General features: G+C 56.1%; 1 protein-coding gene and 1 long non-coding RNA gene across 8 annotated transcripts; one reads left to right on the forward strand and one right to left on the reverse strand.

The window, feature by feature from the left end:
- Positions 1-18: 18 nt before the first annotated feature.
- Positions 19-24,854, forward strand: INF2 (inverted formin 2). 7 transcript variants are annotated; one of them, XM_080925636.1, is made up of 24 exons: positions 7,717-8,311; positions 9,964-10,363; positions 11,498-11,613; positions 11,688-11,847; positions 12,330-12,363; positions 13,253-13,394; positions 13,900-14,041; positions 14,207-15,049; positions 15,531-15,676; positions 16,258-16,319; positions 16,684-16,786; positions 16,924-17,009; positions 17,429-17,529; positions 17,885-17,955; positions 18,032-18,139; positions 18,419-18,489; positions 19,212-19,332; positions 19,647-19,811; positions 19,970-20,072; positions 20,219-20,380; positions 20,931-21,560; positions 21,645-21,729; positions 22,047-22,106; positions 24,235-24,327. In XM_080925636.1, exons 1-23 carry the CDS (start codon positions 8,246-8,248, stop codon positions 22,060-22,062), a joined length of 3,933 nt encoding a protein of 1,310 aa, XP_080781762.1. In that variant the 5' UTR covers positions 7,717-8,245; the 3' UTR covers positions 22,063-22,106; positions 24,235-24,327. The 7 variants fall into 7 exon arrangements, with proteins under 7 accessions (XP_080781761.1, XP_080781762.1, XP_080781763.1 ...); XM_080925637.1 differs by having other exon boundaries at positions 22,050-22,106; XM_080925635.1 differs by lacking the exons at positions 7,717-8,311; positions 22,047-22,106 and adding an exon at positions 19-145 and having other exon boundaries at positions 24,235-24,854.
- On the reverse strand, positions 2,182-8,990 carry LOC308427548. The gene is made up of 6 exons (XR_013975255.1): positions 8,834-8,990; positions 8,446-8,623; positions 8,195-8,307; positions 5,330-5,403; positions 3,553-3,823; positions 2,182-2,908 (listed from the first exon to the last, which is right to left on the reverse strand). It is a non-coding gene; the product is annotated as an uncharacterized lncRNA (long non-coding RNA).
- Positions 24,855-27,936: the final 3,082 nt, after the last annotated feature.

A 27,936-nucleotide genomic window follows, 5' to 3' on the forward strand; every position in this document is an offset into this window, starting at 1 on the left:
CCCTTCCTCCCTCCAGCCCCGCCCGGTCCGCGAGCGCGGGTAGACTGTGCGGAAAGCCGCCGAGAGGCCGCCGCCCGCAGCCCCAGACGCTCCGGCGCCGGGACAGAGCACCCTCTGCACCACCTCTCGTCTGTGCCCCCACCCGGTAAGTCCGCTGCTTCGAGCTAGGAGCCTGGAACCCAGAGGGAAACCGAGTCTGAGGGCAGTGAGGGAAATGGTTGGGGTTGTGGAGCAGACTGCCGCGTGTGCACCAAAGGTGGCCAAGAACCTGGTCCCGCGCACTTGGCACTTGACTGTGGGCTGACGAGGAGATGCTGGTCACTGCTCACGGGGTGTTTGCCCGGGGTCGGACTGGAGGAGTTCCCCCACCTTGCGGCTACCACATCCTGACCATGAATCAGCCACAGTTAAGAAAATAAACTTAAACTGGAGGTCCGCCTCCCGGGTAGGACAGTGCGAGCTTTCGGCCCCGCCCTGACAGCTAGCTTCTAAAGATGCCGCCGGTGGGCTAAGGCAGGCCCTTGCACAATGCTGGCAGACCAGAGGGGGTGACACAGCTCTGTTTCTTGTGGCAACCTCTGTCTACCCCCATTCTGGGCCAGGGACACCGGGAACGAAGGTGATCTTAGTAAGAACCCATCTATGCTTTGGTGGACCCCCTAGAGGACTATGGGGTGAAGAGGGGTCTATGGTCCTGTGTGTCCAGCTTCTAACCGCCAGGTTGGACACACCAGGAGTCAGTGGCAATAGTCACCCTGATCCTAGCCTGGGCTCCAGGTCAGTGCAAGCCACTCTAAAGCTTGTGTGCCCAGGTTGAAGCTAGAGTTGGGAATTCCCTCCTCACTGGCCCTCCTGTGGCATTTGCTTTGGTTCAGACTGGGTCCCCTCAGGGTGTCACCCAGGGCAGGGAGCATTTGGGAAGGCGACACTGTAGCCCTATAGCAGAAATGGGTGTGTGTTCCAAAGCTGGAGACTGAGGCTTCACCCTGTCCCAACCCAGTGGCTCAGTAGCATCTGTTCAAACTGACCTAACAGGGTTCCCTAGAACTATAGGAGTTGGCACTGCAGGGGGTGCGGGGCTCTGCCTTTCTACCTTTTCCCTGCGCTTTTTAAGCTCCAGTCCATGACCAGGAGGGCTACCCTCCAACCACCTATCCAAGCAGGCTGTTAGCAAGGGTTCTGCTCCTGAGCAGCCAGGGGTTAACCTTCAGGTGAGGCCCCTCACTTTGTGGGGGTGCTGATGGCTGTCGGAGCTAATTGCACACATCTCCCAGTTCTGGGACCTGAAAGCACCTACCTTAAATAGACTCGTTCACCTTCCGTCAAAGTTGCTCTTGTTACAGGGGAAAAGTTTCCAGGCTCATGAAAGCTGTTGGGGGAGGCAGGAGATGGTGGGAGAAGGTGCCTGCCACCTGTGGGCGCAGGCAGGCTGCTGGGCCATTCTGGGCAGGGATGGTGGCGTTCTCCAGGGTAGGCTGAATCCTTGGGCTCTGGGAGGATGCTAGTGCGTTGGCCCCTGTGGTCTGAAGGATGGGGACTGACAGTCTGCTACCTGACTCTGCTTCTGTCTTACACACAGCAGGTGCCTAATTGGAGCATAGTTCCTCAGCCAGCAGCCATAGTGGTTGGAGAGGGTATGCCTCTCTCTAGACTGAGTTTCAGAGTCAGTCTCCACAGGGCTACCCCCTGGGACCATAAGGAAAATGGGCCTAGGAGCATCTGATGTAGACAGGGAGGATGGACCCTCTATCACGGGTGTGTGTGAGAGAGAGTAGAGCACTAATATGTGGCCTTCACCCTGGTAACCTAACCTAAGTGAGCAAGTACTCACCACAGGACAAGGTCTGAGGACTGAATAGTGCAGCTCAGAGAGTCGGAGGCCTTGTCCTGGTCAGGAAGCCTCTACTGAGTCTCTAAAGGGGGTGTGTGAAGAGCAAGCTCACCTTCCAGTCTCCCTGCCCTGCAGTGACTATAATGGGACCCGCTGCCTTGGACACCCAGTGTTCATCAGACACCGTAGGTGGAGTCAGGTGTGGCTGAGGGGGGATGTCATGGTTAGGGTTTTATTACTGTGATAAAACACCATGACCCAAACCAACAAAACCAAAAGACAACCCGAGGAGCCACAAGGGTTTACTTCATCTTACAGCCCCCCGGCCACACTTCATCACTGAGAGAAGACAGGGTAGGAACTCAAGGCAGGAACTGAAACAGAAGCCAGGAGGAGGACTTCTTATTAGCTTGCTTCTCATGGCCTGTTCACCCTGCTCTCTTATGGTACCAGGACTGCCTGCCCGGGGGAAGCATCGCCTTCTATGGGCCAAACCTACTCACATCCACCACTAATCCAGAAAAACACACGGCTCGCTTTCCCAGAGGCAATCCGATGGAGGTGTTTTCTCAGCTGAGGATGCTCTTCCGGGATGACTCTGGGGCTTTTGTCAAGTTGACTAAAGAGCAAGCAAGACAGAGGGTATGCACTGGAGGCCAGGACCCTTCACCACTATTTGAGGACAGGATGGCCGAGGCTGCTTTGCCGTCCCACCCTCACGATGACTTTCTTTTCTGTAGGAAGCAGACAGGACAGAAGAGGGGATGAAAGAGTCCAGAGAGGAGGCTCCGTAGCCTCTGCAAGTCTCTTGCCCCTGGTTAATTCTTGAGGCATATGGACTCCTGGGAGAACAAATCGGCTTGAGGAAGGCAGTCTGGTCCCCAGTAGAGGCCTTGGCAAAGTCATAGTACCTGGGCAGCAGCCTGAGCTGGCACAGCACTCCACGTGTTTGCAGAGCTGGACTTGCCCAGAGCATCCAGATCACATAAGTGCCGGGTTTCCATGGGCTCTGCCTCAGCAGCAGCACGTGTGACCTGTACTGACAGCTCCTGCTGACTGGAGTCTGGGTGTGAGGCTCTTAGTGGAGAAGAGAGAACAGTGAAACTCCCATGAAAGAATGGCACCCACATCAAAGCCAAGCACTAAAGCCAACCCAAGGCCAAGGGAGTCAGAAGGGCCACACATCCCTGCTTGGCACACCTGACAGTGGGGCACAGGGGCTACCTAGGACCCACCACCATCTCCCATTCCCAGCACTGAGCAGAAAGTTGACTCTTGCTAGGGTAGGTGTGGCCGGAAAGCCACCTGGACCCCTCCAAGCTTTATGAGGCAAATTGGCATCTCTGTGGCTCAGTCTCACTACCTGCCTGGTCCAGGGCTCCTGAACCCCTCGGCTGTAGTTTCCCCAGGCTCTACTTCTGCCCGGACCCACAGCAGGGAGATAGACATGTGCTCCCACCTGGCCTAGACTGGGAGAAGGGTGCTACCTGCCCCATGCCTCTCTCTGTCCCACTTCATATGTAGACACAAGTGGCCTAAGAACAAGACATCTCTCTCTGGGACACCCACACAGAGGGCCCAGGCTGTGGAGGTATAGATGGGAACCTTGGCATCTTACAGAGTTCTGTAGCAGGTCGCAGGGCTATCTCTAAGAGGGATGGGAGATGGGAGGTCACCTCTGAGACGGGCAAAGAGCAAGCAGTAGATACACGTATGCTTACAGGCCTGATCGTTGTCGGGTGGACTGTGCTGGGTCAACCAATCTATGCCGAGTGTCTAGGGCTCCTTGGTGAGCCTCCTGGCCAAGAAAACCCAAGTCCAGTGTGGGCTGGCTCTTGCAGGATCCTGGGTGTCCTCATTTCCCAGCCAGGGCTGTGAACAAAATATGTTCCCAGGCGGAGGATCTTGCTTGCCCGGTTGGGCCTGACAGGCTCCTTGGAACCGGGTGGCTGAGGAATGCTTTGCAGGGCCAAGGGAGACTTGAGCTTAAAGCTAAGAAGATGGAGAGTATCAGGCTACAGCTGACCCTGTACAGGGGTTGCAGTTAAAGTGACATTCTTTTCTGACAGCCATGATGCGGACAAGTGACAGTGACAGAAACAGGAAGTCTGCTGGTTGTCTAAGGAACCAGCTGGTCAGAGGTGAAGCCCTCTCACATGGAAGCTTCTCTGAGTGCTGCGGCCCCGGGCTGTGCCAGAGGGCATGAGTGATGTCTTCCCCCCCCCCCCCCCACACACACTCTGTGTCTTTGTTCTCTTTGCCCCTGGGAGGGAAGCTTGCAGCTGGCAGAGGGCGGGGACTTGACCTGGCATGTGGGTGGACAGAACAGCTCTCCTATGCTGGGCACAGACAGGGATGAGACTGGACTCTGAGGGCAGACTAGCGCACAATGCTAGCCACCTGCACCCTGACGGACAACTATTCTTCCCAGACCTGGAGAGGCCTTGCCCAAACCGTCTGGGGAATCAGAGGGCACATGCTGTCTGTTGGAGAAGGATTTGTCCAAGAATGACTGATTTGGGAGAGAGAGAACTCAAGCAGATGAATTCTAGGGTGAGCCTGAGGTTTCCCCCTACCATGACCACAACCCCCTGAGAGCAACCGTGCAGATGAGAGGAAGCTGAGGTCAGGAGCTGGGATCTGTAGCGTACTAACCCACAACCATAACCTTGCCTTCCTCTCCATGGAGCCTGGCAAACCCAGAACCCCAGATCTGCTCACCCTGTACCTCTCCTTTCCACTGAAGGGGCTTGGCTGCAGGAGGAGCTCCCCAGCCACTGTAGCTGTCCTCTCGGTCCTCCCCAAGCGTCTCACCTGCAGCCTCAGAACTTCAAGAATGTCAGAGGGAGCCATGCTGTCAGAATACACCTATGTCCATGTACTTGATGCACCAGGGGGTGGGGGTGGGGGTGTCAGGCTGACAAAGGGGTCCCTCTAGTGACATTGCAGGTTCTAGGACAGCTTGAGTCCCCACATCATCCCAGAGCTGAAAGCAGCTTCCTGCCGTGACTGCCTCCACCCTTCCTGTCTCTCCTTTGCCTGAGGGGGAAGGAGGGAGACCACCCGAGCCTGCCCACAGAATCCCAGACACCCTAACGTCCAGCACCAGCTGCTTTGTGCGACCTTCCTCATAGAGAGCAGGGGCAGAGGGGTGTCCCCTTAGCCTCAGCAGGTATTTCCTGTTGACTCTTGTTATCGTCATCCCGGCAGGTGTCCTGATGACAGTCCAGGTGTTAACTGCAGTTGAAGCTCCACAGCCCTGTCTTTATTTTCCAAGAGTTCCCTCCCAGGGCCTGTATCCTGTGCCACATACGAAGGAAAAAACCCCTTGGGAATTGCAAGTCCAGGGTTGTGCACTCTCATTCTAAGCCATGGTGACAAGAGGAAGTAGGCCGGAGTGTCCCTGGGACAGCCCCTTCACCTGACCATGTGCATGCCATGTCTGTGGATATGGTGAATGCATTTTGCTTCCTTGAGGCCAACAGTGTCTTGTCTTACCTGAGTAAGGACAGCTAAGGTCCCCCCCCAGGGGGTCACAGTCTGGTGGGAAGATGGCCTGCTGGGAGCTGAGGCTGCATGGGAGGAAAGGTAATGGGGGTCAGAGCAGGACAGGGGCTGTCCTTGAGCCCCAGGAAGCTCCCAGGAATGTGTGCACTTCTGCAAAACCCGAGGGTTGTCAAGCAGTGGAAAATTTGGGTTCCTGGAAGATCTAAAAATACAGTGTGGCAGCCCCTGCCACCCAGTTCCGGAATCCCGCTTCTGCCGCTCCTCCCTCCCACCCATGGAAGACAAGCTCACTCTTTTGTGTTTCCCCACCCCCCACTGGCTCTAGGCCCAGTAGCACCCCAGGCCCTATTCTGGTGCTGGCAGACTGCCCCCTCAGAGCTGCCTCTCCACCCCAGGCAGCAGCCCCTCCAGGGATCCCCTACCTGGCTTGTACCTGTCCCAGCCACTTACCTCTGCTATGGTTCTGCTCCCTAGTGCTGGTAGGGGTTGGGTGTACAAGGCAGCCCCTGTTTCCCCAGGGCTTAGGGGCAAAGTCTGGGCTGCCTTTCCTCAAGGGATACCTGAACTCCCTGATGTGTCTAAGAGCCAAAGAGGCCCAGGGTTGCTGGCTGCAGGGCCTTCTGGCTCCAGGAACTATAGTCCATATTTTCCTGGATATAGAGATAAGGAAATTGAGATGTGGGGTCTGTGGCTTACTCGGGTTCCTTAATGTGTGCCAGGTGAGCCATGCAGGACTTCCTAGCTACTGTCTCTGCCTTGGTTTCCCTGTTTGCATGCGATACGAGGTATGTGGAATTGGCCCTCCACCCCCACTCGGCTCATGCATGATTATTAGTCAGGGGTGGAAGCCTCTGGAGTTCCCTGAGTCAGAGGAGCTGCCCAGGCATGTGGGATGGAGGTGCCATGCCAGGCTGGCCCAGAGCTTGTGGAGGAGGCAGCCAGCTATTCCTGAGAACCAGCCTCACAGGCTGTGGCCCTGAGGCCTGCAGCCCCGATCCACTCCTGGGAATCCTGTCAGTACTCAGATCTGGGCTGCTGGCCGCAGACCCCGAGGGAGACCCAGCCTTCAGGAATAACCTAAGTGGAAGGCCCGGCCTGTGCCTGTGGGAAAAGTGATACTTAAGAACTGTGTGTTCCAAAACCAAACAATTAAAAATAAAAATGTGTAAGCTAGGCATGGTAGTGTATACCTTTAATTCCAGTACTTGATGAGTTCAGGGCCAGCCTGGACTGTTTCCCTAGCCCAGGCCAGCCAGGGCTGCATAGTGATGCCCTGGATTTTTTTTTAAAAGAAAAACAAGAAGCATGTATGGGTAAGGGACAAGCTGCCCTGGGCCCCTGGATCTAGGCACCGGATCTGCAAAGGCCTTGCCCTCTTCAGTCCTGTTAGTGCTGAGGGAATTCTGTAAGTAAATCAGACAGTCTTCATGTCCTGAGCCCCATCTGCTAGAGCTTGGGCTGCGACACCAGCCCTTCTACCCCAGGATGCTGACTTCCTGTACTGCACCTTGGACAAAGATATCCAGCCCCTCTGAGTCTCTGCTAGGTCTGGCTCAGAGTTGGACACTTGGCCCGAGAGCTGGAAGTGGGAGGGGCAGTCATCCACAGGTGCTGTTCAAACAGCTGTTTGCCAGCTGTGGCAGCCCACACCTGAAATCCCAGCACTTCAGGGGCACGTTAAGAGCTTAGGAATTTGAGGCCAGCTCTGGCACCAGCAGCAACAGCAACAACAAAAACCAGCGGCAAGTGTTCCCGCTGCTCACTCTGACTGCTGGCTTCTGTTTGGATCCCACTGCAAGCAATCCACTTAGAAGATGGGCAGGGGGAGGGGAGTGCAGGGGGGGGGGTGGATTTCCCTGAGACAGACAGAAAACACAACAGTGAGCTGCCCCAGGCTTATTTGGCACCAGTACTTTCCTGGGTATAGTTCCCCAAAGATTGCTATGTAATAAAGGGGTCGACCTCAGCTTTGTCAGAGGTTTGAAACCAGGCAGGAGAGGGAAGGGGAGAGAAAGGGAAGGCCTTGTGGAGGTCAACAAGAAGTGGGACTGTCACTTAGGAGATTTGCACTCTCCGGTTGGTTCCGAGTTGGAAACGTGGCCACTGAGGATGCAGCCTTTCAGTCATTGATCACGTCCCAGCTGTTGGTCTTCCTGGCCAGACTCAGACTATGGAATGGCTGGATGCTGTCTCAGAACCAGCCACCATCACCTGTCCACACTCAGTGTCGTCCTGCAGAGAGGCAGGCAGCCTGGCACATATCACAGAGGCAGGAAAGTGTTCCTCACTCTGGCATCTTGGTGTCCAGGTGGGTGGCTCTCACAGGTGAGCACAGCCATCAGTAGGGCTCTAGAGGCATAGCCTCCCATCCCCAACAAGCTACCCAGGACAGTGGGCATGAATCTGGGACCCACTCCACCGATGGAAGTGGGGGTGGGGAAATCCCATCAAGGAGTGAGTCCACAGCCCTGGAACAGGGCATCCATCCACGAGGCAGAAGGACTGGCAAGTGCCAGAGTCTTGTTGTGAGGTAAGCAGGTATCCTACCTTTGAGTCTAGGGGCCTCAGACTAGTGATTCTGTAGCCCCAGAAAGATCGGGTGAGTTCAGCATGAAGGATTGGGGTTTCCGGACAGACAGAACTCTGGATGCCAGAGCCAGGTCTGGGTGAGTTCATGCTCTGGCCACTCAGCCCGTGCCAAGGGGACAGGGCCTCTGGCCAATGGAGGCAGGGATCAGGATGGGGAGGCAGTTCTGGGCACCTCTTTGGGCAGCACAGAAGCTGGGGAGTGTACAGAGGCCAGTCAGCCAGCTCTGTTCGTGATAAAGCGCCCACATCTACAACACCAAGACGTACTTCAGGGTGTGACGCTGCCCAAGAGGGTCCCGGTCCAGGCTGACAGCAGGGATGAGACGTTGGAGGCAAGGCCCGGAATGGGTGGGCAGAGGTGGCCGTAAAGTCTTGCGTATCTGGGTGAGTAGAAGGCTGGATGGCTGAAGGGGCTTGGCCTAGGACTCGGTGAAGGCAGAGATCAAGGATAGGACCCTGGGTCCCCACCCAGTGAGGGGCAGCACAGAACCCAAGCTGGTCTACCTGGATATCCTTACCTACAGGCAAAGAGACCGCCCAGTCTCAGGTGCTCCCAGTAGCTGAGGCCGAGATGCAGAGGAGAAAAGTGAGACTTAACCATGCCTAGTGCCCGGGCTGAAACCTGCCAGGGGGTTCCAGGCCAGTCCCGGCTACACGCCAGGTTGCTTCTGAGACAGACCTACTGGCCACAGGCATCTGAAAGGGTAGGGAATGGGGAGCCAGGCAGGAGCTCTGTCAGTATGCTCTGGGGCACTGTCCCGGAGCAGCAGGGTCTTAGGGAAAGATAGCAAACACCTAGAACCCAGAACTGAATTCTCACTCAAATTATGGGCTGGGTACCTCTTCAGCCTGGGGTCTCCCCTTCCCTCAGAGAGCAGAGCAGAACCTGAAATGAAGTGCACTGACCTCCCAGCATTCAGTGGGTTCCAGGAACATTTGCTGGGGTCCCGTCAGTATGAATGTGGGCACAGGACCGGCCTCCTGGCGTACTGTCTGCAGTCCACCTGTCCAGCAGGTAAAGCGCCTGTCTCGTGTCCTGAGAAGAGTGCAAGGCAGGATCCGTGTGATGGCTGCCACTATGGGAGCTTGTCCCAACAAACCGTTCCCTCCCACAGCCCCACGCTGCCTTTCTTAGATGCTAAATATAAGATCCCGGCCATACATGGTTGCAGGAGAGCCTGGGAGGCCCCTGACCTTTGAAGCTGTCCCAAGGGGTAAGATGGGGCAGCATTACAAACAGCTAGGCCCAGAAGGAAAACGGAGGGGACGGAGGAGACAGAAAGAGCGCAGTTTGTCTGTCTACTGTTGTTTTGGGGGAAGGCATTATTTGCAGATTGTTTGAGGCCATACTTGACCCCTTCCCTCCACTGGGGGTCATTTCATAAGCTGGAGTTGGGACTGCTGCTAATGAAGCAGAAGCTCTGTGTGCTGAGGGACCCTGTTCTCCAGGTGCACCCACCCACAGGCAAGCTGAAACTGGGGGGAGCTGCACCCACGCGGTTAAGCACTGGTCATCCCACGGCACCTAGGCCTCAGCCTGCTCCTGTGACTCGCCCCTCCCCCCAGCGCCCTGAAGCTGTGGGCAGTGGGAAGCGCCTGGAGCCAGATAAGGGAGCCCAGAGAGGCTGGTTTTGCAGTGTCACCACCACGATGTCACAGCATTCCAACTAGCATGGCTGCCTGCTGCCTTCCTGACCCCTGGCCTCTCTCTCCTAGTTGAACTGGCTTGCGGGGACAGCACAAACCATGCCCAGGCAGAGGTCTCTAACCTAGCTACCTCTTGCTGAGCCTTGAGTTCAGGGTCTTTGTGTGTATAGTAGGACCTTCTTGTGGGCTATTTCAAATCCAGGTGGAGTGACAGGAACCTTTATTGGGGTCAGGAACAAAGTGCCTGTCCCAACCTTTCACCACTGGCCCACAAGCAAGAAACCTAAAAGAGAAACCGAAGTAGCAAACAGCGCCTCCACGTGTCACTTACGCCCATGCTGGCCTTCCTTGATCGGGCTGATGGCCCTGTCCCTCTTCTGTTCCTGCAGCTGGACAAGATGTCGGTAAAGGAAGGTGCCCAGCGCAAGTGGGCGGCACTGAAGGAGAAGCTGGGGCCACAGGACTCGGACCCCACGGAGGCCAACCTGGAGAGCGCTGAGCCTGAGTTATGCATCCGGCTGCTGCAGATGCCCTCCGTGGTCAACTACTCGGGCCTGCGCAAGCGTCTGGAGAGCAGTGACGGCAGCTGGATGGTGCAGTTCCTGGAGCAGAGCGGCCTGGACCTGCTGTTGGAGGCGCTGGCGCGGCTGTCGGGGCGCGGTGTGGCCCGCATTGCCGACGCCCTGCTGCAGCTCACCTGTATCAGCTGTGTGCGTGCCGTCATGAACTCACAGCAGGGCATCGAGTACATCCTCAGCAACCAGGGTTATGTTCGCCAACTCTCCCAGGGTGAGCCGGACGCCCTTGTGTGGGGGTGGGGGGCCTGAGGGCTCATCAGGGAAAGAAGCCCCCAGGCTGCCCTAATTCTTCCACCAGCTGGCTCTAGTGGGCTCCTTAGTTCTGTGACCACCAGCCCTGTGCCAGCTCCACCCTCTGGCCTCTGAGCCCTGGTATAAAGAACAGGTCCCAGCTACACTGTGCCTGGCTCCATGCCCTGTAACAGCGTAGCCACAGCCCTCCAGGCCTGGCCCATACTGCTGAGGATACAGGTCCTCGGCCTTCCCAAACCTTCGCTGGTCACCACCCCTCTGGACCCAGTAGGTCACCCTTGGCCACACCTCTTGCTTCTGCCTCTGCATACGTCAAGAGCAGCTTCTGACTTGTAACACCTTGACCATGGCAAGAAAACCAAGGTGGATCTTCTTATGTCCTTCAGTGGGAGCAACCTTAGAAGGTCCCATTGGGGCTCCAAGACCTTCTAGGGGGCAGTGACCAGTGGGATGGTGTCTGTGTGAAAGAAGAAACCAGAGGCTGCCAATATGTCTAACCCAGGACCCATACAGTCTGTCTCCCTAGACTGGACCTGGTTGTACCCCTCCATCAAATCCCTTGTGGGTGTTCTCAGCACAGCCAGATGAGAAGCACCCCCAAAACTCCCCTAGCTCAGAATGGGGAAGGCAAGAGCTCACAGGGATGAGGATGCATTTCAGGCTGTCAGGAGTTCAATTGCTGTCAAGTTTGGAAAAAATGAGCCTAGAGCCACCTGCAGGGGCTGGGCTGGGCTGGGCTGGGCTGGGCTGGGCTGGGCTGGGCTGGGATGGGATGGGAGGGGAGGGGAGGGGAGGGGAGGGGATGGGATGGGATGGGATGGGATGGGATGGGATGGGATGGGATGGAATGGGATGGGTCAGGCTCTATGAACTCCAGGCACCTGCCCCTGCCTTCAAGTCCTTTCCTGAAAGGACCTGTCTTGGCCCAAGAGGCGAAGTCAGGGTACTGAGAAAGATCAATATGGCAAAGGCTGGGCCTTGAAGTTTAGTTGTCATCCTAGGCTCTAGCCCTGGATTCAGATCACAGGCGTGTTAAAAACTGATGGGGGAGATAGGACAGTGGGCCTCCTGAGACGTTTCTGACCCTCCACAGCCCTGGACACCTCCAATGTAATGGTCAAGAAGCAGGTGTTTGAGCTGCTGGCTGCTCTGTGCATCTATTCACCCGAGGGCCATGCACTGACGTTAGATGCCCTGGACCATTACAAGGTAAGTAGTGGGGACCCAGGCCAGCAGCACAGAATCTCCTGCTGGAGCACACCCTGACCCCACCCAACCTACAGATGGTATGCAGCCAGCAGTACCGATTCAGTGTCATCATGAATGAGCTCTCGGACAGCGACAACGTGCCCTATGTGGTAACCTTACTCAGTGTGATCAACGCTATCATTCTGGGTCCTGAGGACCTCCGAACTCGTGCCCAGCTGCGGAGTGAGTTCATTGGTAAGTGTCCTTGCCTGTTGGTCAGGCTTCTAGAAGATCTCCAAAGTTTCTGCTGGGCCAGCTCAGCCTGTGCCATACCCCCTGAGGATGGGGGACTGCAACAAGTCCTTTCCTTAACCCACGTCCCCTAGGGCTCCAGAGGAAGGCACCTGTTCAGGGTCTGGGTGCCTCCTACCATCACGGGCTCCTGTGGTAGATTGGGCATCCACACCAAGGGTTCTGTTTTGCAGCTGTCTGGGTAGTCGAGGCAGACAGGGGACCTGCTCCAATTCTAGATCTGCTCCTTCAGGCAATGGCCTCTGAACAAGCACTACCCTATGTCTAGACCTTGTCCCCTTTGGAACGTTAAGACTCCCATGATGGTCTTAAAGGAGAGAGGAGGGCAGTAAAGGAGAGTGAAGTCCCCCGAGACAAGGAACTGGAGACAGACAGGTCAGAGTCAGTCTTCAGACTTTCTAACCCAATCCATCCATCCATCCCAGGGCTACAGCTGCTGGATATTCTGACCCGGCTACGGTGAGTCCCTGCTGTGTCTGGTTCTGCCAGCTGCTCTCTCTCCAATTCTTCCTTGGGGTTCCAGCCACCTGGCCCAGGCAGTATCTCCAGATGGGCTGAGAGGTTGCTTCCAGGAGTAAACCTAGGACTCAGGCTAGACACCTTCCTTGGCATTGCCCATCGGGGCCATGTGGCTAGGTTAGTGCAGGGCTTCCTGTTAACTCAGGATTTGGCTACGCAGCATGCTGTAGCTGTGGTGTAACACACAGTTCTGATGGTAGGTTGCCTCACTCGGAAGCTCTGGTGTAGCACAGCCTGGCATTTGTCTGTTGACCCTGGCATCTCCAAAGGGCCTCCATCCAGTTGAGAACCCAGTCCTGACTATAGTCAAGTCAGACACCACCGGGGGCTCTTTACTTCCAGGGAGTCAGAATGAACAGCCATACTGACTCCACTGTTGTAGAAGTAGCCCAGTCGCAAAGCCCTGGGGACCCGTCTCCAGGTGGGCAGTGAGGGGGTCAGTTATTGGACAGGCTAAGGTGATGTCAACATCTGATCTGGGTCAACCTTACACTCCTGACATCTGACTTGGGCTAAAGTCCATTCCCTCTTGTCTTTCATGGTGGCCTGTCCCATTGCTTTTTTAACTCTCCACATGAGGGCCCAACCCTATCCTGTACCAATCATGATAGCCTACCCTACCCCATCTCTGGAGCTGCCCAGGTGTCCTCTGGGCAGCATGGCAGGGTGGGAGGCTTAGACCCATGAATTCCGAGCCACAGGCTGGCTTCAGAGTCAGTCAACCTGGGCCTGCTAGGCCCAGTGTACTCAGGTGGGCTACATGCAGCCTGGTTCTGTGGAGGGGGTTTCCAGTGGGACAGCCCCTCAGCTGGTTATCCTTGTCCCTTAGAGACTTAGAGGATGCGGATCTGCTGATCCAGCTGGAAGCCTTCGACGAGGCCAAAGCGGAGGATGAGGAGGAACTTCAGCGAGTTAGCGATGGGATCAACATGAACAGCCACCAGGAAGTCTTTGCCTCCCTGTTCCACAAGGTGGGACTTGGCTACGTAGGGCCAGGGCCTCTGCTTGGGTCAGCTGATGCTGCGTAACCCAGCATGCTTGACCCAGCATGATGGCTGTGCAGTGGGACAGAGCTGTCACCATAAGGCAGGGGCTGGGTTGTTCCTGGAAGAGCGGACTGGATGCAGGTCCCAGGACAAGCTTCCAGAGATAAAAGCTATCTGCGTTGGCCATGCCTTACTGCATCACGGCTAGGGAGTCATTATCGGGGACTTCGGAGAGCTCTGAGGCCTGGTGAAGAGGGTTCAGTAGACAGACTGACTCTACATGGCTCTCGGTCTCAGTCACCGAATGCAGTAGCTCTCATCTGGGGATGACAGTGCTGCGTAGAGACCAAGGGTGCCATTCAGTGTCTCAGTGCCACCAGTAACCCTGCCTCTGACTCGTCACCAGCGTCTTAGTGAGATGAAGGGGCTATAGGACAGGATGCCCCTGGGACATGGTAGGATAGCCATCTCTCCCTTTTGGTCAATTCAGGTGAGCTGTTCCCCAGCCTCGGCCCAGCTGCTGTCGGTACTGCAGGGTCTCATGCATCTGGAGCCCGCTGGCCGCTCAGGCCAACTGCTCTGGGAGGCCCTGGAGAACCTGGTGAACCGGGCTGTGCTCCTGGCCAGTGATGGTGAGAAGCCGGGAAGGACCAAGGCATGCCGCAGGGCACAGCCTGGTGTGAAGACCTCCCCCCCCAGGTCTTCGGCTAGGCGGGGAGGCCATGTGGGAGGTGGTCACCCTTTGCCTGGTTTCCATCTCTGGCCCTCTCCCTTGACTGCACACTTCCTTCCCACAGCCCAGGCTTGCACCCTGGAGGAGATGGTCGAGCGACTGCTGTCCATCAAAGGGCGGCCCCGACCCAGCCCCCTGGACAAGGCCCACAAGAGTGTCCAGACCAGCTTCGGCCAGAATCAGGGCAGTTCCTCTCAAAACACTACTCCTCCCGCAACTAAAGTGGAAGGCCAGCCGCCAATAGTGGCTTCTCCCTGCCGTCATGTGGGCGGCATCCAGGGCTCCAGCGCTGACATAGTTCCACAGCCAGCCCTTGAACAAGGCATAGCAGCCTCACCTCTACCTACTCCACCGCTCTCCAGCTCCACCCCTGCGCCCCCTCCACCCCCACCACCCCTCCCAGGGGCCACATCTCCCCCAGCACCTCCTCCACCCCCACCCTTGCCACCTCCTTTGCCAGGTTCAGGAACCGTGTCTCCCCCTCCCCCTCCACCCCCACCTCTGCCACCCCCTTTGCCAGGCTCAGGGACGGTATCTCCCCCTCCACCCCCACCCCCACCCCCACTACCAGGTGGTACTGGGCCTATGTCTCCCCCAGCACCTCCACTTCCTTCTCTGCCCGATTCCCACAGGACCCCGCCCCCACCCCCACCCCTACCCCCAATTCCTGGCATGTGCCCAGTTCCTCCCCCTCCCCCACTACCCAGAGCAGGCCAGATCCCTCCACCTCCTCCCCTGCCTGGTTCCTCTGTCCCCTCCATGATGGGCAGTGTGGAGGAGGTCATCGTAGCCCAGGTCGACCACAGCCTGGGCTCAGCCTGGGTCCCCAGTCACCGCAGAGTGAATCCACCCACCCTGCGAATGAAGAAGCTGAACTGGCAGAAGCTGCCATCCAATGTGGCACGAGGTGAGCCCCTCCCTGTTCCAGCCCAGCCTCTGGAGGGTAGGTGCATACAGGTCATTCCTACTGTGAATGTTCACCGTTTAGTACGTGCCTGCGCTCAGCCAAGGCAGCCAGGCCCCTATCAGGGCTTAGTTCCTGTGTGTCTTGCATGGGACTAAAGGCCACCTCAAGGAATATAGTCTCATCCAGTACACAGCCCTGTGGGTCATAGGTGTCTGCTGCTATAGGTCCTGCCCTAAGACCTCTCTAAGGTTCTCTGCACAGTGGCCTCGGTCTCAGGTGCTGGAACCAAGAGAAGGCAAGCTAGGGAGAGACCTGGTCACCCACCAGCATGGACATGTGTGTACATGGCCTGACAGTAGCTTGGAGGGTAGATGATACAGTCACCCTAGCGGGCTCCTCAGAGGCCTCGGCACAGCTGCCTCTGGACCCCCAGGCCCACATGAGGCGTGAGTTTCAGCACAGCACCTTGCCTGCCCCTCAGAGCGCAACTCTATGTGGGCAACACTGAGCAGCCCCTGCACAGCCGCGGTGGAACCCGACTTCTCCAGCATTGAGCAGCTGTTCTCCTTCCCCACCGCTAAGCCCAAGGAGCCTTCTGCTGCCCCCGTCAGGAAGGAACCCAAAGAAGTAAGACTAATGACAGGGTCTGACCTCTCCTGTGTGTGTGTGTGTGTGTGTGTGTGTGTGTCTGTGTGTGTGTCTGTGTGTGTGTGTGTGTCTGTGTGTGTGTGTGTGTGTGTGTGTCTGTGTGTGTGTCTGTGTGTGTCTCTATCTCTGTGTGTCTATGTGTGTGTCTGTGTGTGTGTCTCTATCTCTATGTGTCTGTGTGTCTGTAACTCTGTGTATCTATGTGTGTGTGTCTGTGTGTGTGTGTGTCACTATCTCTGTGTGTGTGTCTGTATCTCTGTGTGTCTGTGTGTGTGTGTGTCTGTATCTGTGTGTGTCTGTGTGTCTGTCTGTGTGTGTGTGTGTATGTGTGTGTCTGTGTGTATGTGTGTATGTGTCTGTGTGTTTGTATCTCTGTGTGTGTGTGTCTGTGTGTATGTGTCTGTGTGTATGTGTTTGTATCTGTTTGTCTATATCTGTGTGTATGTGTCTGTATGTATGTGTCTGTGTGTGTGTCTGTGCATGTCTGTGTGTGTATGTGTCTGTGTGTGTGTGACATCCTCTGCCCACCCTCCAGATACCAGCTAAAGGGGGGTTTCTAGGTCACTTTTCTGGACTCCAAGAAGAGCCTGAACCTCAACATCTTCCTGAAGCAATTTAAATGGTGAGTAAGGGACATAGTTTCGCTGCCAAACTCAGCCCCAGCCGAGCGGCCAGCTCTGCCCTGGCCTCCCAGCCCTGCCCAGCAGTGCCCTCTGCAGGCTGGCCGGGTCCAAGCGTGCTCCATCTCTAGGGTAGGAGGCTGTGGTTAGCTACCACAGACTGTCTTATCTGAGATTCCTGTGTGCCAGGGGAAAACCACTAATAGACTCCTAGGCTGTAGACAAGCCGCGGCCAAGTCAAGGGAAGACAGCCCTGCCTCCCAATTTCCAAACCCACATAGGAGTCCCCTCCTCGTGTCTAGGCACGGCAGGAGACAGGGAAGAGGAAAGTTCATGCTTCTTGACCCCTGTCCTCACCCTTTCCAGTTCCAATGAAGAAGTCACCGGCATGATCCAGACTGGAGACACAAGCAAGTTTGATGTGGAGGTCCTCAAACAGCTCCTAAAGCTCCTTCCAGAAAAGCATGAGGTGAGCCGGGGCCCTGATCAACCCAAGGAAACAGGGATAGCAGAGACCTGACCTACCTCACCCCAGTGGAGACCCACAGAAGGTAGGCAGGTACTGGCCGGGCCGGCAACTGGGTCCTACGTGTGGTCCTCCTGCAGATTGAGAACCTCCGTGCGTTCACTGAGGAACGAGCCAAGTTGGCCAATGCTGACCAGTTCTACATTCTCCTCCTGGACATTCCTTGGTGAGCACATCAGCCCTGGGAACCTGCTGAACCTGGGAGGAAGGAAAGGTGGAGAGAGCAGGGCAGGAGCCAAACGGGTGGGAAGGAATGGGTCGGGGCAAAGTCCCTAGGGCACCAGAAATGAGTCATCTAGTCTAATGTCTTAAGTGTTATTCATGTTCCTTGTCCCCTCTCAAAGAGCAGAGGTGAGACCTCTTATGTCCCGAGGCCAGAGTCTTCCCAAGAAGCTCCAGGCCTCCTGAGCTGCTACCAAGTTGCCTGGGCCTTACTTCTGTCATAGGGACAGGTCTAGGAGTGTATATGTTCTCAGCCCAGGCCATGGGGACCCTCCCTCAGCCCACCCACCAAGGGCAGAGTATGTTCCCAGTGGCAAGCATGGTGGAACCTGCAGACCCTAACCCCCTACTGTGCCGCACCAGCTACCAGCTGCGGGTGGAGTGCATGATGCTGTGCGAGGGCACAGCCATCGTACTGGACATGGTGAGGCCCAAGGCCCAGATGATGCTCGCCGCCTGCGAGAGTGAGTGGGGTCCAGAAGCCGATGGGGCTGCGGGGGACAGGTCTGCCGTGTGTGTCAGCCCCTGCTGGAGCCACATCACAATGGCCGCCGAGAGCTAGTGAGGTGCTAGCTACCCTGCCAAAACCCATGGCCACCTCTGCCGCTCCCACACAACACACACACCGTACTGCACACTTGAGTGAGGACACACTCCGTACCCATCAGCAAACATGGACATTGCAGAAAGCATTCCCAGCATCTCTATACCTAACCCCATACAGTCCCTGCCTTGTTTTCTTCCTGGTGCTGTGATGAGCCTGGGGTACCCCGGAGTACCTGGAGGCTTCGGGCCTTCAACCCTGCTCATCCATCACAGGCCTGCTCACCAGCCAGCGGCTGCCAGTCTTCTGTCAGCTGATCCTCAAAATTGGGAATTTCCTCAACTACGTAAGTCAAAGCCGTCCTGTGGCCCACCTCCCACCACACCCCGAGAGTCAGGGGGCTCACGCCCTGTCCCTCACAGGGCAGCCACACAGGAGATGCAGATGGTTTCAAGATTAGCACCTTGCTGAAGCTCACAGAGACCAAGTCCCAGCAGAGTCGTGTGACGCTGCTTCACCATGTGCTGGAGGTGACCTCCCGGGAACCTGCCGGGTGGGATGCGGTGCTCCCTGTGGCTATCCCTACGCTGTCCTTAGGCCTGTTATTCTCGAGACCGAGTCACAACACTGCCAACCCTCAGCAGGCTTTGGCTACCACCACTACCACACATATTGGGACAGGCTCAAGTCATGATGTAGAGGCCCCCGGGGGGTCAGAGGGCTGGTGGGGGTTCTGCTCATAATAGTGCAGGGTGACATCCTACACAGGTTCAGGACCAATGGGGATCTCACTGGGCACACTGTTACAGGAAGTGGAGAAGAGCCACCCGGACCTCCTACAGCTGTCCCGGGACCTGGAGCCTCCCTCTCAAGCTGCAGGGTGGGTGTTCCTGCCAGCCCAGTGCCTTAGCAACTCAGGCCCCAACCTCTGATTCCAGGCTCCTCCACAGCAGGGCCTGGCCACAGCTAAAGCATAGCCCTGTGCCTCAGGACCACTCCAAAGATGTTGACTTGCACTGTGGGACAGGACCATGTCAGCTGTAGCTGTGTGACTTGGATCAGAACGTGAAGTCCAGAAGGGATAGGGTGACAGTCAGGCACAGCCTCTCTGCAAAGTGAACCTTAGTGACAGCATAAGCTAGGTCATGCCGGCTCGCAGTGCAGATGAAAAAGCTGAGGCTTAGGGGTGGTGTTGTCCTGGGTCTCAGCCCCCAGCACTCAGGTTAACACTAACTGCAGAGTCTGCGCTCCCACGTTCCATGGCCTCGGGAACTTTTGGTTCAGAATCAGGCAAGAATGGAGGTGGGACCAACAGCTTTGTTAAGGTTCTCAGGTATGCCCAACAGGACACAGGCCCTGTTCTGCAGCGAGGGGCCAGTATCTTGACAGGACTGGCTGAGGTGAGTGTCACTAGAACAGGACCCCTCAGGACTGACTGGCTCCTGGAACCTGCAATGTGGAGTATGAGGGACCCAGGGTCCGTATCGGGGTGTGCAGAGAGGCCTGTGTAGTCTCTGGGATCATTCAGTCAAGGGCCCGTTGTGACTGTTCGTCAGCTGACCCCTGATGATCTCACCCGTCTTGCCTCTCGGTGCCTTTCAGAATCAACTTGGATATCATCCACTCGGAGGCCAGTGCCAACCTGAAGAAGCTTCTAGAAGCAGCACGGAAGGTGTCTGCTTCAATCCCTGAGGTGCAGAAGCAATATGCCGAGCGTCTCCAGGTAATCTGGGCAGTGAGAGTTCTTGTGTCTGGCAGAAGAAAACACTCCCAGTACATTCCATGGAGGTGTGCCGATTCCAGGATACTCAGGGGTGCACAGAATGCGTAGGTTAATGGACAGCTCTGCTAGTGAACATGGGCCAAGCGGCTAACAGCCTGAATCAGCAGAGCACTTCTCCGGCTCCTCTGGGCTCCCTGGCCCAGCATGCTACAGACCCTATTCTACATGAGATACCTCTGCCCAAGGGTCCTGTGCCTAAGGCTTCTCTAACATTCTCTTACTCACTTGGTGGTGACTGGGATTTATGTCCGCAGGCCAGCATCGAGGCCTCTCGAGCGCTGGACAAGGTGTTTGATGCTATTGAACAAAAGAAACTGGAACTGGCTGACTACCTGTGCGAAGACCCCCAGCAGCTGTCCCTAGAGGACACGTTCAGCACCATGAAGAGCTTCCGAGACCTCTTCACCCGTGCCCTGAAGGTGTGTGGTGGGCGCTGCCTGAGACCAGAGTGGGGTTCCCAGACAAGCCAGATAGAATTTGACTCTTTGTTCACAGCTGTGGCTAGGTACACCCTATTTGTCCTTGGTATAGCCACTGAGGATCACTAGGTTAAGTGACAAGGTTCCTGTCTGAGCAGGAGAACAAGGACCGGAAGGAACAGATGGCAAAGGCAGAAAGGAGAAAACAGCAGCTGGCGGAGGAGGAGGCACGGAGGCCAAGGGACGAGGACGGGAAGCCTGGTGAGTCTTGGGGGCAGGTGGGAACAGACGGGGCTGCTCGCCTTCCTCTCCGAGCCTTGCAACGCTTCTCCAGGTCCCCTGTAGGTTCCTGGGGTGGCCTCCGGGTCTCCAGGCTGTTCTTTAAGGTCTGTGGCTCTGCTCTGCAGTCAGGAAGGGTCCTGGGAAGCAGGAAGAGGTGTGTGTCATCGATGCCTTGCTGGCTGACATCAGGAAGGGCTTCCAGCTACGGAAGACGGCCCGGAGCCGGGGAGATGCTGAAGCAAACGGCAGAGTGGCTTCGGCAGATCCCCCAAAGACCACAGAGCCTGGTGAGACCTGAACCTGCGACCTTCTCCCTACCCCCTCCCACCACTTCCACCTGTGCCTGCCTCCAGGAAGCCTTCTGGGACCTGCGGACCTATGGTGACCCCTATGTACACTGCTTTGGGGATGCTTAGGGGTTGGGGGTGGGATATTGAAGACCCAATTAGCATAGGTCTGAAAATGGCCTATGAGAGGGCTGTGCCTCCCCGAAACATTGTCACCTTTGGGTGGCCAGGGGTTGCAGGTGTTGGTGGGCCACTGATGGACACCCCTGAGCTCAGGGTACCTGAGATGCTAATTCGGGCAAATCATAGGAAGGGCTTCGCTACTGGGTCTCTGAAAATGGATGGTTTTGTGGTATCCTCTTGTTCACTCTGTGTGGCCAGACTGAAGATACTACTTTCCCTTGACCCAGAGGAAACCATGTTGTGGAGCTCACGAGACTGAAGTTCACAGTAGTTCAGAAAGGCTCAGGGTCAGGAACACTTCCAGGGTGAGACCAGAATGCCTAAAATCCTGTCCCTTGCCCTTATGAATACATCCCTCTGTCCACAGCAACTGCCAGCAATCCTACCCGGGGTACAAACCATCCTGCCTCAGAGCCAAGTTCGGATACAACAGGAGCTGGCGAGCCACAGGGCTGGGACCTTGTAGATGCTGTAACCCCCAGCCCCCAGCCCACCAAAGAAGAAGGTGGTACTCCATCCCTGGAGAGACGTTCCTCGTGGTATGTGGATGCCATTGACTTCCTGACCCCTGAAGATACCCCGAATGTCCAGCCCTCCGAGGGAGTCTGGCCAGTGACTCTGGGAGATGAGCAAGCTCTGAAGCCCCTGGAGTTCTCTAGCAATAAGCCTCCTGGAGTTGAGAGCTCACACCAGGACGCTAAGGATCCCGAAGTCTTGTGGGGTGTCCACCGAGCTGAGGCTGACAGCACCAATGAGGGACCCGAGGGTAAAGCTGAGCAAGGGCAGAGCACCCACCTGCCTCAAGTGGGCCCTGGAGACGATGAGGATGAAGAGGAAACAGCCCCAGAATCTGCACTTGACACGTCCCTGGACAGGTCCTTCTCTGAGGATGCGGTGACAGATTCCTCAGGGTCTGGCACCCTCCCCAGGGTCCAAGGCCGGGTCTCAAAGGGAACGAGCAAGCGGAGGAAGAAACGACCCTCAAGGAACCAAGAAGGTAACAGGGAGGTGGGCGGTGGTGAGCACGGCTGGGGGACAGCTGGGTCTGGGCATGTGGTTAAAGCCAATTGTCCTACAACAGGGTCTGGGACCTCTCCCTGCTGTCCTGCTGGTCCCTCCCTTACCCCTGAGGGTACTTCTGGCTCAACCAGCGTCCAGGAGAGAGGGTGATTCAGTGGGGCACAGCACTTCACACAAGAGGGCAGTTTTGGGGGCCACCGCCTGCATTGCTCACCTGCCAATCCCTGCCTCCACACCCCTTCTGCAGGGAGTAGAGCAGGATAACCCTCGGCTCTTGCTACTGCAGAGTGGCCTGCCATTAAGTTCCTGGTTGTAGCTTCCTTTGTCACCGTGACCAAAGAGTCAACTTTGGTCTGGTGGTTCGTGTCTGACCCTGACCAAGAGTGTTGGCATAGCTAGCCCGGCTCCCACAGATCCCACCACCCTGTGATAAGCTGATGAATGTGTTTCCTCTATTCAAAAGCAGAGTTTGCCCCTGATTCTGATGATATTAAGGCCAAAAGGCTGTGTGCGATCCAGTGAGGTATGTATGCAGCCTGGCTTGTGTTGACTAATGAAGACAGCAGGCGCTGGAGCCTCAGCCTGCTGCCTGGCCCTCCTGAGCACTAACCTAGCTTGTCTCCGGCTGTCTGGGTATATCAGCAAACCCCTCCCTTGGCTCATGGTGGCGGTGCCTTTGCTGTGTTGTCTTGTTAGAGAAGGCCCAGCTGCTAATCCTTGCCTGCCCAGGGTCTTCTCTCTCCCAGCAGGACACAACCTCAGAGCTGGACTCCAGATGGGCCTCCAGGGCATGGTAGATAGAGCCAAGCTAGGCTCCCTGTAGGGAGTAGGACTTCGGGCCTTTGTGGGCACAGTGTGGGATCTTTGGGGGCGGCTGTTACTTAGTCCTGAAGGACAGACTGAGGTTGTTCCTATCTGTGTCTCAGCCCTACCCATGGTCAAGGTAATTGCAGCTTTACTAATCCCAGCTCCCAAGAGATGCCTTCCCTCTCCCCCGGGCCAAACCTCTCAGCATTACTCCAGTTCACCTGTGGTCCAGGTTATGGTCAAGCCCATGCCCAGAAAGACTGTACAGAAATGTGTCCAGTGCAGATGCTGCCAGAGGCAAAGGTGCGGGGGCTTCCCCTCTCTGTAGCCAGGAGCAGAGTTGGATCTGTGTAGATGCCAGGTTGCCTTAGTTAGGGTTTTACTACTGTGAACAGACACCATGACCAAAACAAATCTTTAAAAAACAACATTTAATTGGGGCTGGCTTACAAGTTCAGACGTTCAGTCCAGTATCATCAAGGTGGGAGCATGGCAGCATCCAGGCAGGCATGGTGCAGGAGGAGCTGAGAGTTCTACATCTTCACCTAAAGGCTACTATGAGGAGGCCGACTTGAGGCAGCTAGGATGGGGTTCTTAAGCACATGGCCACAGTGATACACCCACTCGAACAAAGCCACACCTAATACTTCCACTCCCTGGGCCAAGCGTATACAAACCATCACACACAGGTGTTCCTTGTATGTTCCACAGTGGGTCTTCTGGGCCCCACTCATGGCAGGACAGCCAGGGCTAATACGTGGCCCAAGACATTAAAGATGCATTTGGACCAGCTTGGGGCCCTGTTCCATGTCCAGGCATCATGGATGGAGGAAGGCCTGACTAGAACAAAGAAGTCTAGTGACCATCATAACTTGAACAAACCCCAAACACCTCTGGGACCCTGGGTCTGCCTGCCTGGCACTCTGAACCTGCTGGTCGCTGGGCCAGAGTCTCAGGATCGAGGTACAAGAATGAGGCCTGTTGGTGCTGTGTAGGCAAGAGCCGTGGGGGGCTCAGAACACGCGTTTCCCATTGCTCTTGGCCCAGCCTGCACAGTGGTCTTTCCTCGTTTCTTCCTTCGGTGCTGTTGACCCTGCAGTCTGGACTGCCCCACCAGGCAATGCATTTTGATGGAAACCGGCGCCTGTGTCTCTGGATCAGCAGCCTCTCCATGTCGAGCACCCCTGTTCTAGCTAACCCAACTGTGCTATACCTCTACCGTGGTTGGTTCATTTCCCCACTCCCTGCAGTGTCGTAGTAACACTCCAGGCAAAGCTTTGACAGCTAGCCGCCCGCTCTGCTCCTTGAGTCTTCTGAGCAAATTCTCAAACTCAAGCCTTCAGGGGAGAGCCTGGAACCCCACCCACCACTGGTGAAAAAAGCAGGCTTTTTAGGCAGCTCAGAGAGCATTGGGAGCAGACTCCAGCTGGTGGCAGTTTCAGTGTGTGGCTGCAGGCCCAGGACCCTCCTTGGTCAGCACCCAGCCAGAGAGGAAACAGGAAGGACCAAGTTCAGCTCGAAGGACCCAGTGAGGCTGGCTGAGAGCAGATAGTGTGTATGGGTCTGTGAACAGTCACAGCACACAGTCACACCGTTTGGAGCGCACTGAAGACAGTACAGCTCAGGTCATCACACCTGATTGTGACAGCCTCCGAGACAGCAGCCTGTGGGTACGACTTAGGTCTATCCACTTGGATGAATTCTGCTGCCCCAGAGAAGAGTCCGGCACGGGAGTGGACCGGGATGCACTTCAGAGCCTTGGAAATGGCAGTGAGGCCCTTTCCTGGGCACCTAGAGATTTCTGAGAAAGGCAGCTCCTAACACTATCATTTCCTTCCCCACAGGCCTCAGGTCCAGGCCCAAAGCCAAGTGAGTGTCCTCGTCGGCTCAGCACACCGGCGGGTGCTGGGTGTGCTACCTGGAGAGGCTCTTCGGGGCCAGGCTGGGACTGGGCCCCTGAGAAACCCAGACTCTGTGCCTTACCCAGCCAGGATCCTTGGGAGCCATGGCATTGATGCTGGGACCTGGCAGCGTCACCCTGGACCACCTGCACGACCATAGCCTCATTGTCTGCTTTGCAAACCACCACCCACCCCTATTGCATGCACTGCAGGGGTGGAAGGGGGCCTCCTGTCTGTCTGGCTCTGGGGAGATGGGCTGAAACACCCCCTACCCACACCCCCATGGCTCAGTGGATTTTTAGCTGAGTACTGTTTTCTGCATCTTGATTCTGCTATGGCTGAGCTGGGGTTAGTGAGGGCCTGTGGGATGCTTGTTGGAAGTGGGTAGGACCTGGCAGGTAGACCCTAGGGAACAAACAACAAAGTTCAACTGTACAGTGGGTGGGGACCACAGCATCTGCCGTTTCTCTTAGTGTCTCCCCCAGTGGGGAACAAGCTGCCTCTGCTCAGCCCCTCTCGGGTGTGCACTGTTGAGTCTGCAGGCAGCAGGGATTTTAACCAATAAAGAGCAGCTTCGTCTGTCATGAGTGTGGACTTACATCATTGGAATGGGTTGTGACATTGGAAGGGGGATCTGGCTCCTCTTCCCTCCCCCTGTGGTGCTGGGATGATGGGACGTCATGGAGGAGAGTGAGTGGGAGAAAGGCATGGTGGGAAGTTGGATGGGTGAGCCAGTGGTGGTGAACTACCCTCCTAAAGATGGGAAAGCAACACCGAGGAGGCCTAAAAGGCAGGACCTGGGCCCCATGCATGCTGCTGCCCAGCCTCAGTGGTCTCTAGGGTCTGCAGATGCAGTCATCCTTGCTCACACACACACACACACACACACACACACACACACACGCGCGCGCGCGCAGATAGGATCTCCTTCAGTAGACTCTCCTGTGGCTGGAAGAGGGTGAAGGGTGTTGGTGAGCTGGATGGGGTGCAGCAATAGCAAATGGGAGCCTTCAAACGCCTGAGTGTATACAGGCTGCAGGGGTATGTGGCCTGAAGCCAGTATTATCCTTGGGCAACAGTGGGCAGGTTCCAGCCATGATCCTCTGCGGCCCTTGGTAAAGCAGGAGTGTCATGTATCCCAGCCTCCTGCCAGTGGGGATCCCAGCCCAAGAGGGAAGTAGGGGCCTTGGGCAGGAAGGCCATGTTGGGGTTCATGTCACCATCCTGCTGGCCTGGCCCAGCCCTCTGGAAGCTGCTGTTTGCCGCCCCCCCCCCCAGCCAGGTGCCAAGACGGTGTTCCGAAATACTATCCAGGGACCCTGTCCCCAAACTCCCAGGAAGGGCAGTCACTCCTGGGCCTGGGATCAGTGCTGGCGCCCTGCTTAGAGGGTCCCTGATAGTCAGCTGCAGCCTTTCTGTGTGTAAGCATAGACTCCCCAAGCATCTGCTGAGGGTTCAAGCCCCAGAGAGGTGGTGGTGGGAACTAAGAACAGACAGGGGGCAAGAGGCAAATGGTTCCCCACTGCCACGGTGTGGTGGCTCATTTGCATTCTGCAAACCTCACCCCACACACTGCAAACCTTTCCTGCCAGTTGAAAAAGCATGTGACAGTCAGCAACTATGATCCAAGAGGGTAAAGAGATGGCTCAGCAGTTAGGCACTGTTCGCTCCTGCAGAGGACCCAGGTTGTATTTCCGGTACCCACATGTCAGATTAACAGCCATCTATAGCTCCAGTCTTACGGAACCTGATGCCCTCTTCTGGCTTCTGTGAGCAACCCGCACGCACATGTGGCACAGACGTACATGCAAGCAAAACTCTCGTACAGATAAAAAAAATTTTTTTTCAAATCCATGATCCAAGTTTTCCATTACCCAAGAATTCCTTCAGACTCACAAGCATCTACTGTTCTGTCCCTAGCCCTGCCATCTGACTCTCTGGATTTGCCCATTCCAAGCCTGCCATATAAATAGAGGAGTCGAACATGTTTCCGTCTGTGGCTGGCTGCTTCCAATTGTTTGAGATGCTTATGGCTGAGTCCCATTCTGTGACCGGCTGGATTGTGTTCCTTTTTTTCCATTCAACAGCCTGTGTGCGTGCGTGCGTGCGTGTGTGCATGTGTGTGTGTTGGGGTGTTCCATTTGAGGGTATGTGAGAGGTGCTAAGGTGCATGAGAGGCCTGGTGTGAACTGTTTACACCTCTGCCCTTCACACCTACCTGGGCTGTGTGTGGCTTTAACTTTTAAAAGATGTTTCCAAAGCTGCCACCTTAGTCCCACCAGGGATGTTTTTAATTTGTATTAACTGTGGGGCGCAGGAGTGTGTGTGCCACGGCGTTGGTGTGGAGGTCAGAGGACAACTTGAGAGAATCGCTCTCTCCTACCGTGCGGATCCAGGGAAAGGGTGGTGGCAAGTGTCCTTTTGCTATTTGAACAGTCTTGCTGGCTCCTTGGCTATTGCTTCTAAGCAGCTTGGCTCTGACTTCTCACTCTGAAGTTCCCAGGGAGGGCAGCACTGCACCTGCCCGGGGACAGAGAGCACGGCCTCCCCAACCTTCTCCCTCGACGCTCTCCGGAAGTCAGCCTAGTGGCTAACGAACCTGGGAGAGGCCAGCTAGTTATTGAGCATCTAGAACCTTACACAGGCTCATGGGTACCAGTTCATGTGATCGTCTGTGTGACGTGGCGTCACGCTAACCCAGAGGGAACCATAGGTGGCGCTCTGCCTGAGTACCCTCCCCGTAAGACTGCAAAGATTAGCTGAAGCCACTTGTCTGAGGTCACACAGCTGCAAAGCCAGAATTCCCCCCAAACTTAGTGGCTGCTACACTGCCCACCATCCTGGATGGAGCTCGCTTAGGGGGTGGGGGTGCTAATTCCGGATGAGGCTTGTGACTAGCTGGGCCCCAGCTGTTGAGGCCGAGTGAAGCTGTTTTTAGAAAAGCCCTCCCCTTTCTATCTGGGCCCTTGGCTAATTATAGTCTCAGGCCTAGGAAAGTCAGTGCCTGGGACCCATCTACGCTCCCATAGTAGGTCCCTCTGAACCCTAACTCGTGCCTTTCACCCAGAACCCCAGATTTCTCCTCAGGAAAAGGAGTCAGGATTCCTGTCAGGCTTTCGGCAACACTTCCCAGGAGATCAAGGACAAGCGTTAAGGTGACCGAGGTGACATTCAACATGGGCATTCTTAAAGCATAAGCTTTCTCACCTGGAGAAAAAGTTCATTCACCTTTGTGATTCACCTCTCTCCACCAAGCCACGTAGTCACAGTCTGCCAGCCTCTCCCCCTCAGAAACTGCTGTGCCCCATACCCTGCCTCCTGTGACCCCCATCTTCTCCTGTTCACCCCGACTCCATTCCTGCGTCAGCCTTCTCTGCCTGTTTCACCTTCTGGGCACAGCTTCCTCAAAGACCTTGTCCGGTATCTCTGCCCGCCTCAGCCATTTCTCAGGAGATCTTGGCCTGAAGCACTCTGTTTCCCTCTTCTACTGGTTTGTCCCCTCCCCACTGTGGCACTGAGTGAGGTAGACAAGGATATGTAGTCTGCACTGTAAGTCTCTGAGAGGTAGTGTCCAGACCCAAGGCCCCTTCAGCCACCGCAGCTGAAGAGAGCGCCTGTGTCCCTATGTGAGACAGAAGGCACAGA

The sequence above is a fragment of the Micromys minutus genome (assembly GCF_963924665.1).
Source record: "Micromys minutus genome assembly, chromosome: 1".
NCBI lineage: Eukaryota > Metazoa > Chordata > Mammalia > Rodentia > Muridae > Micromys > Micromys minutus.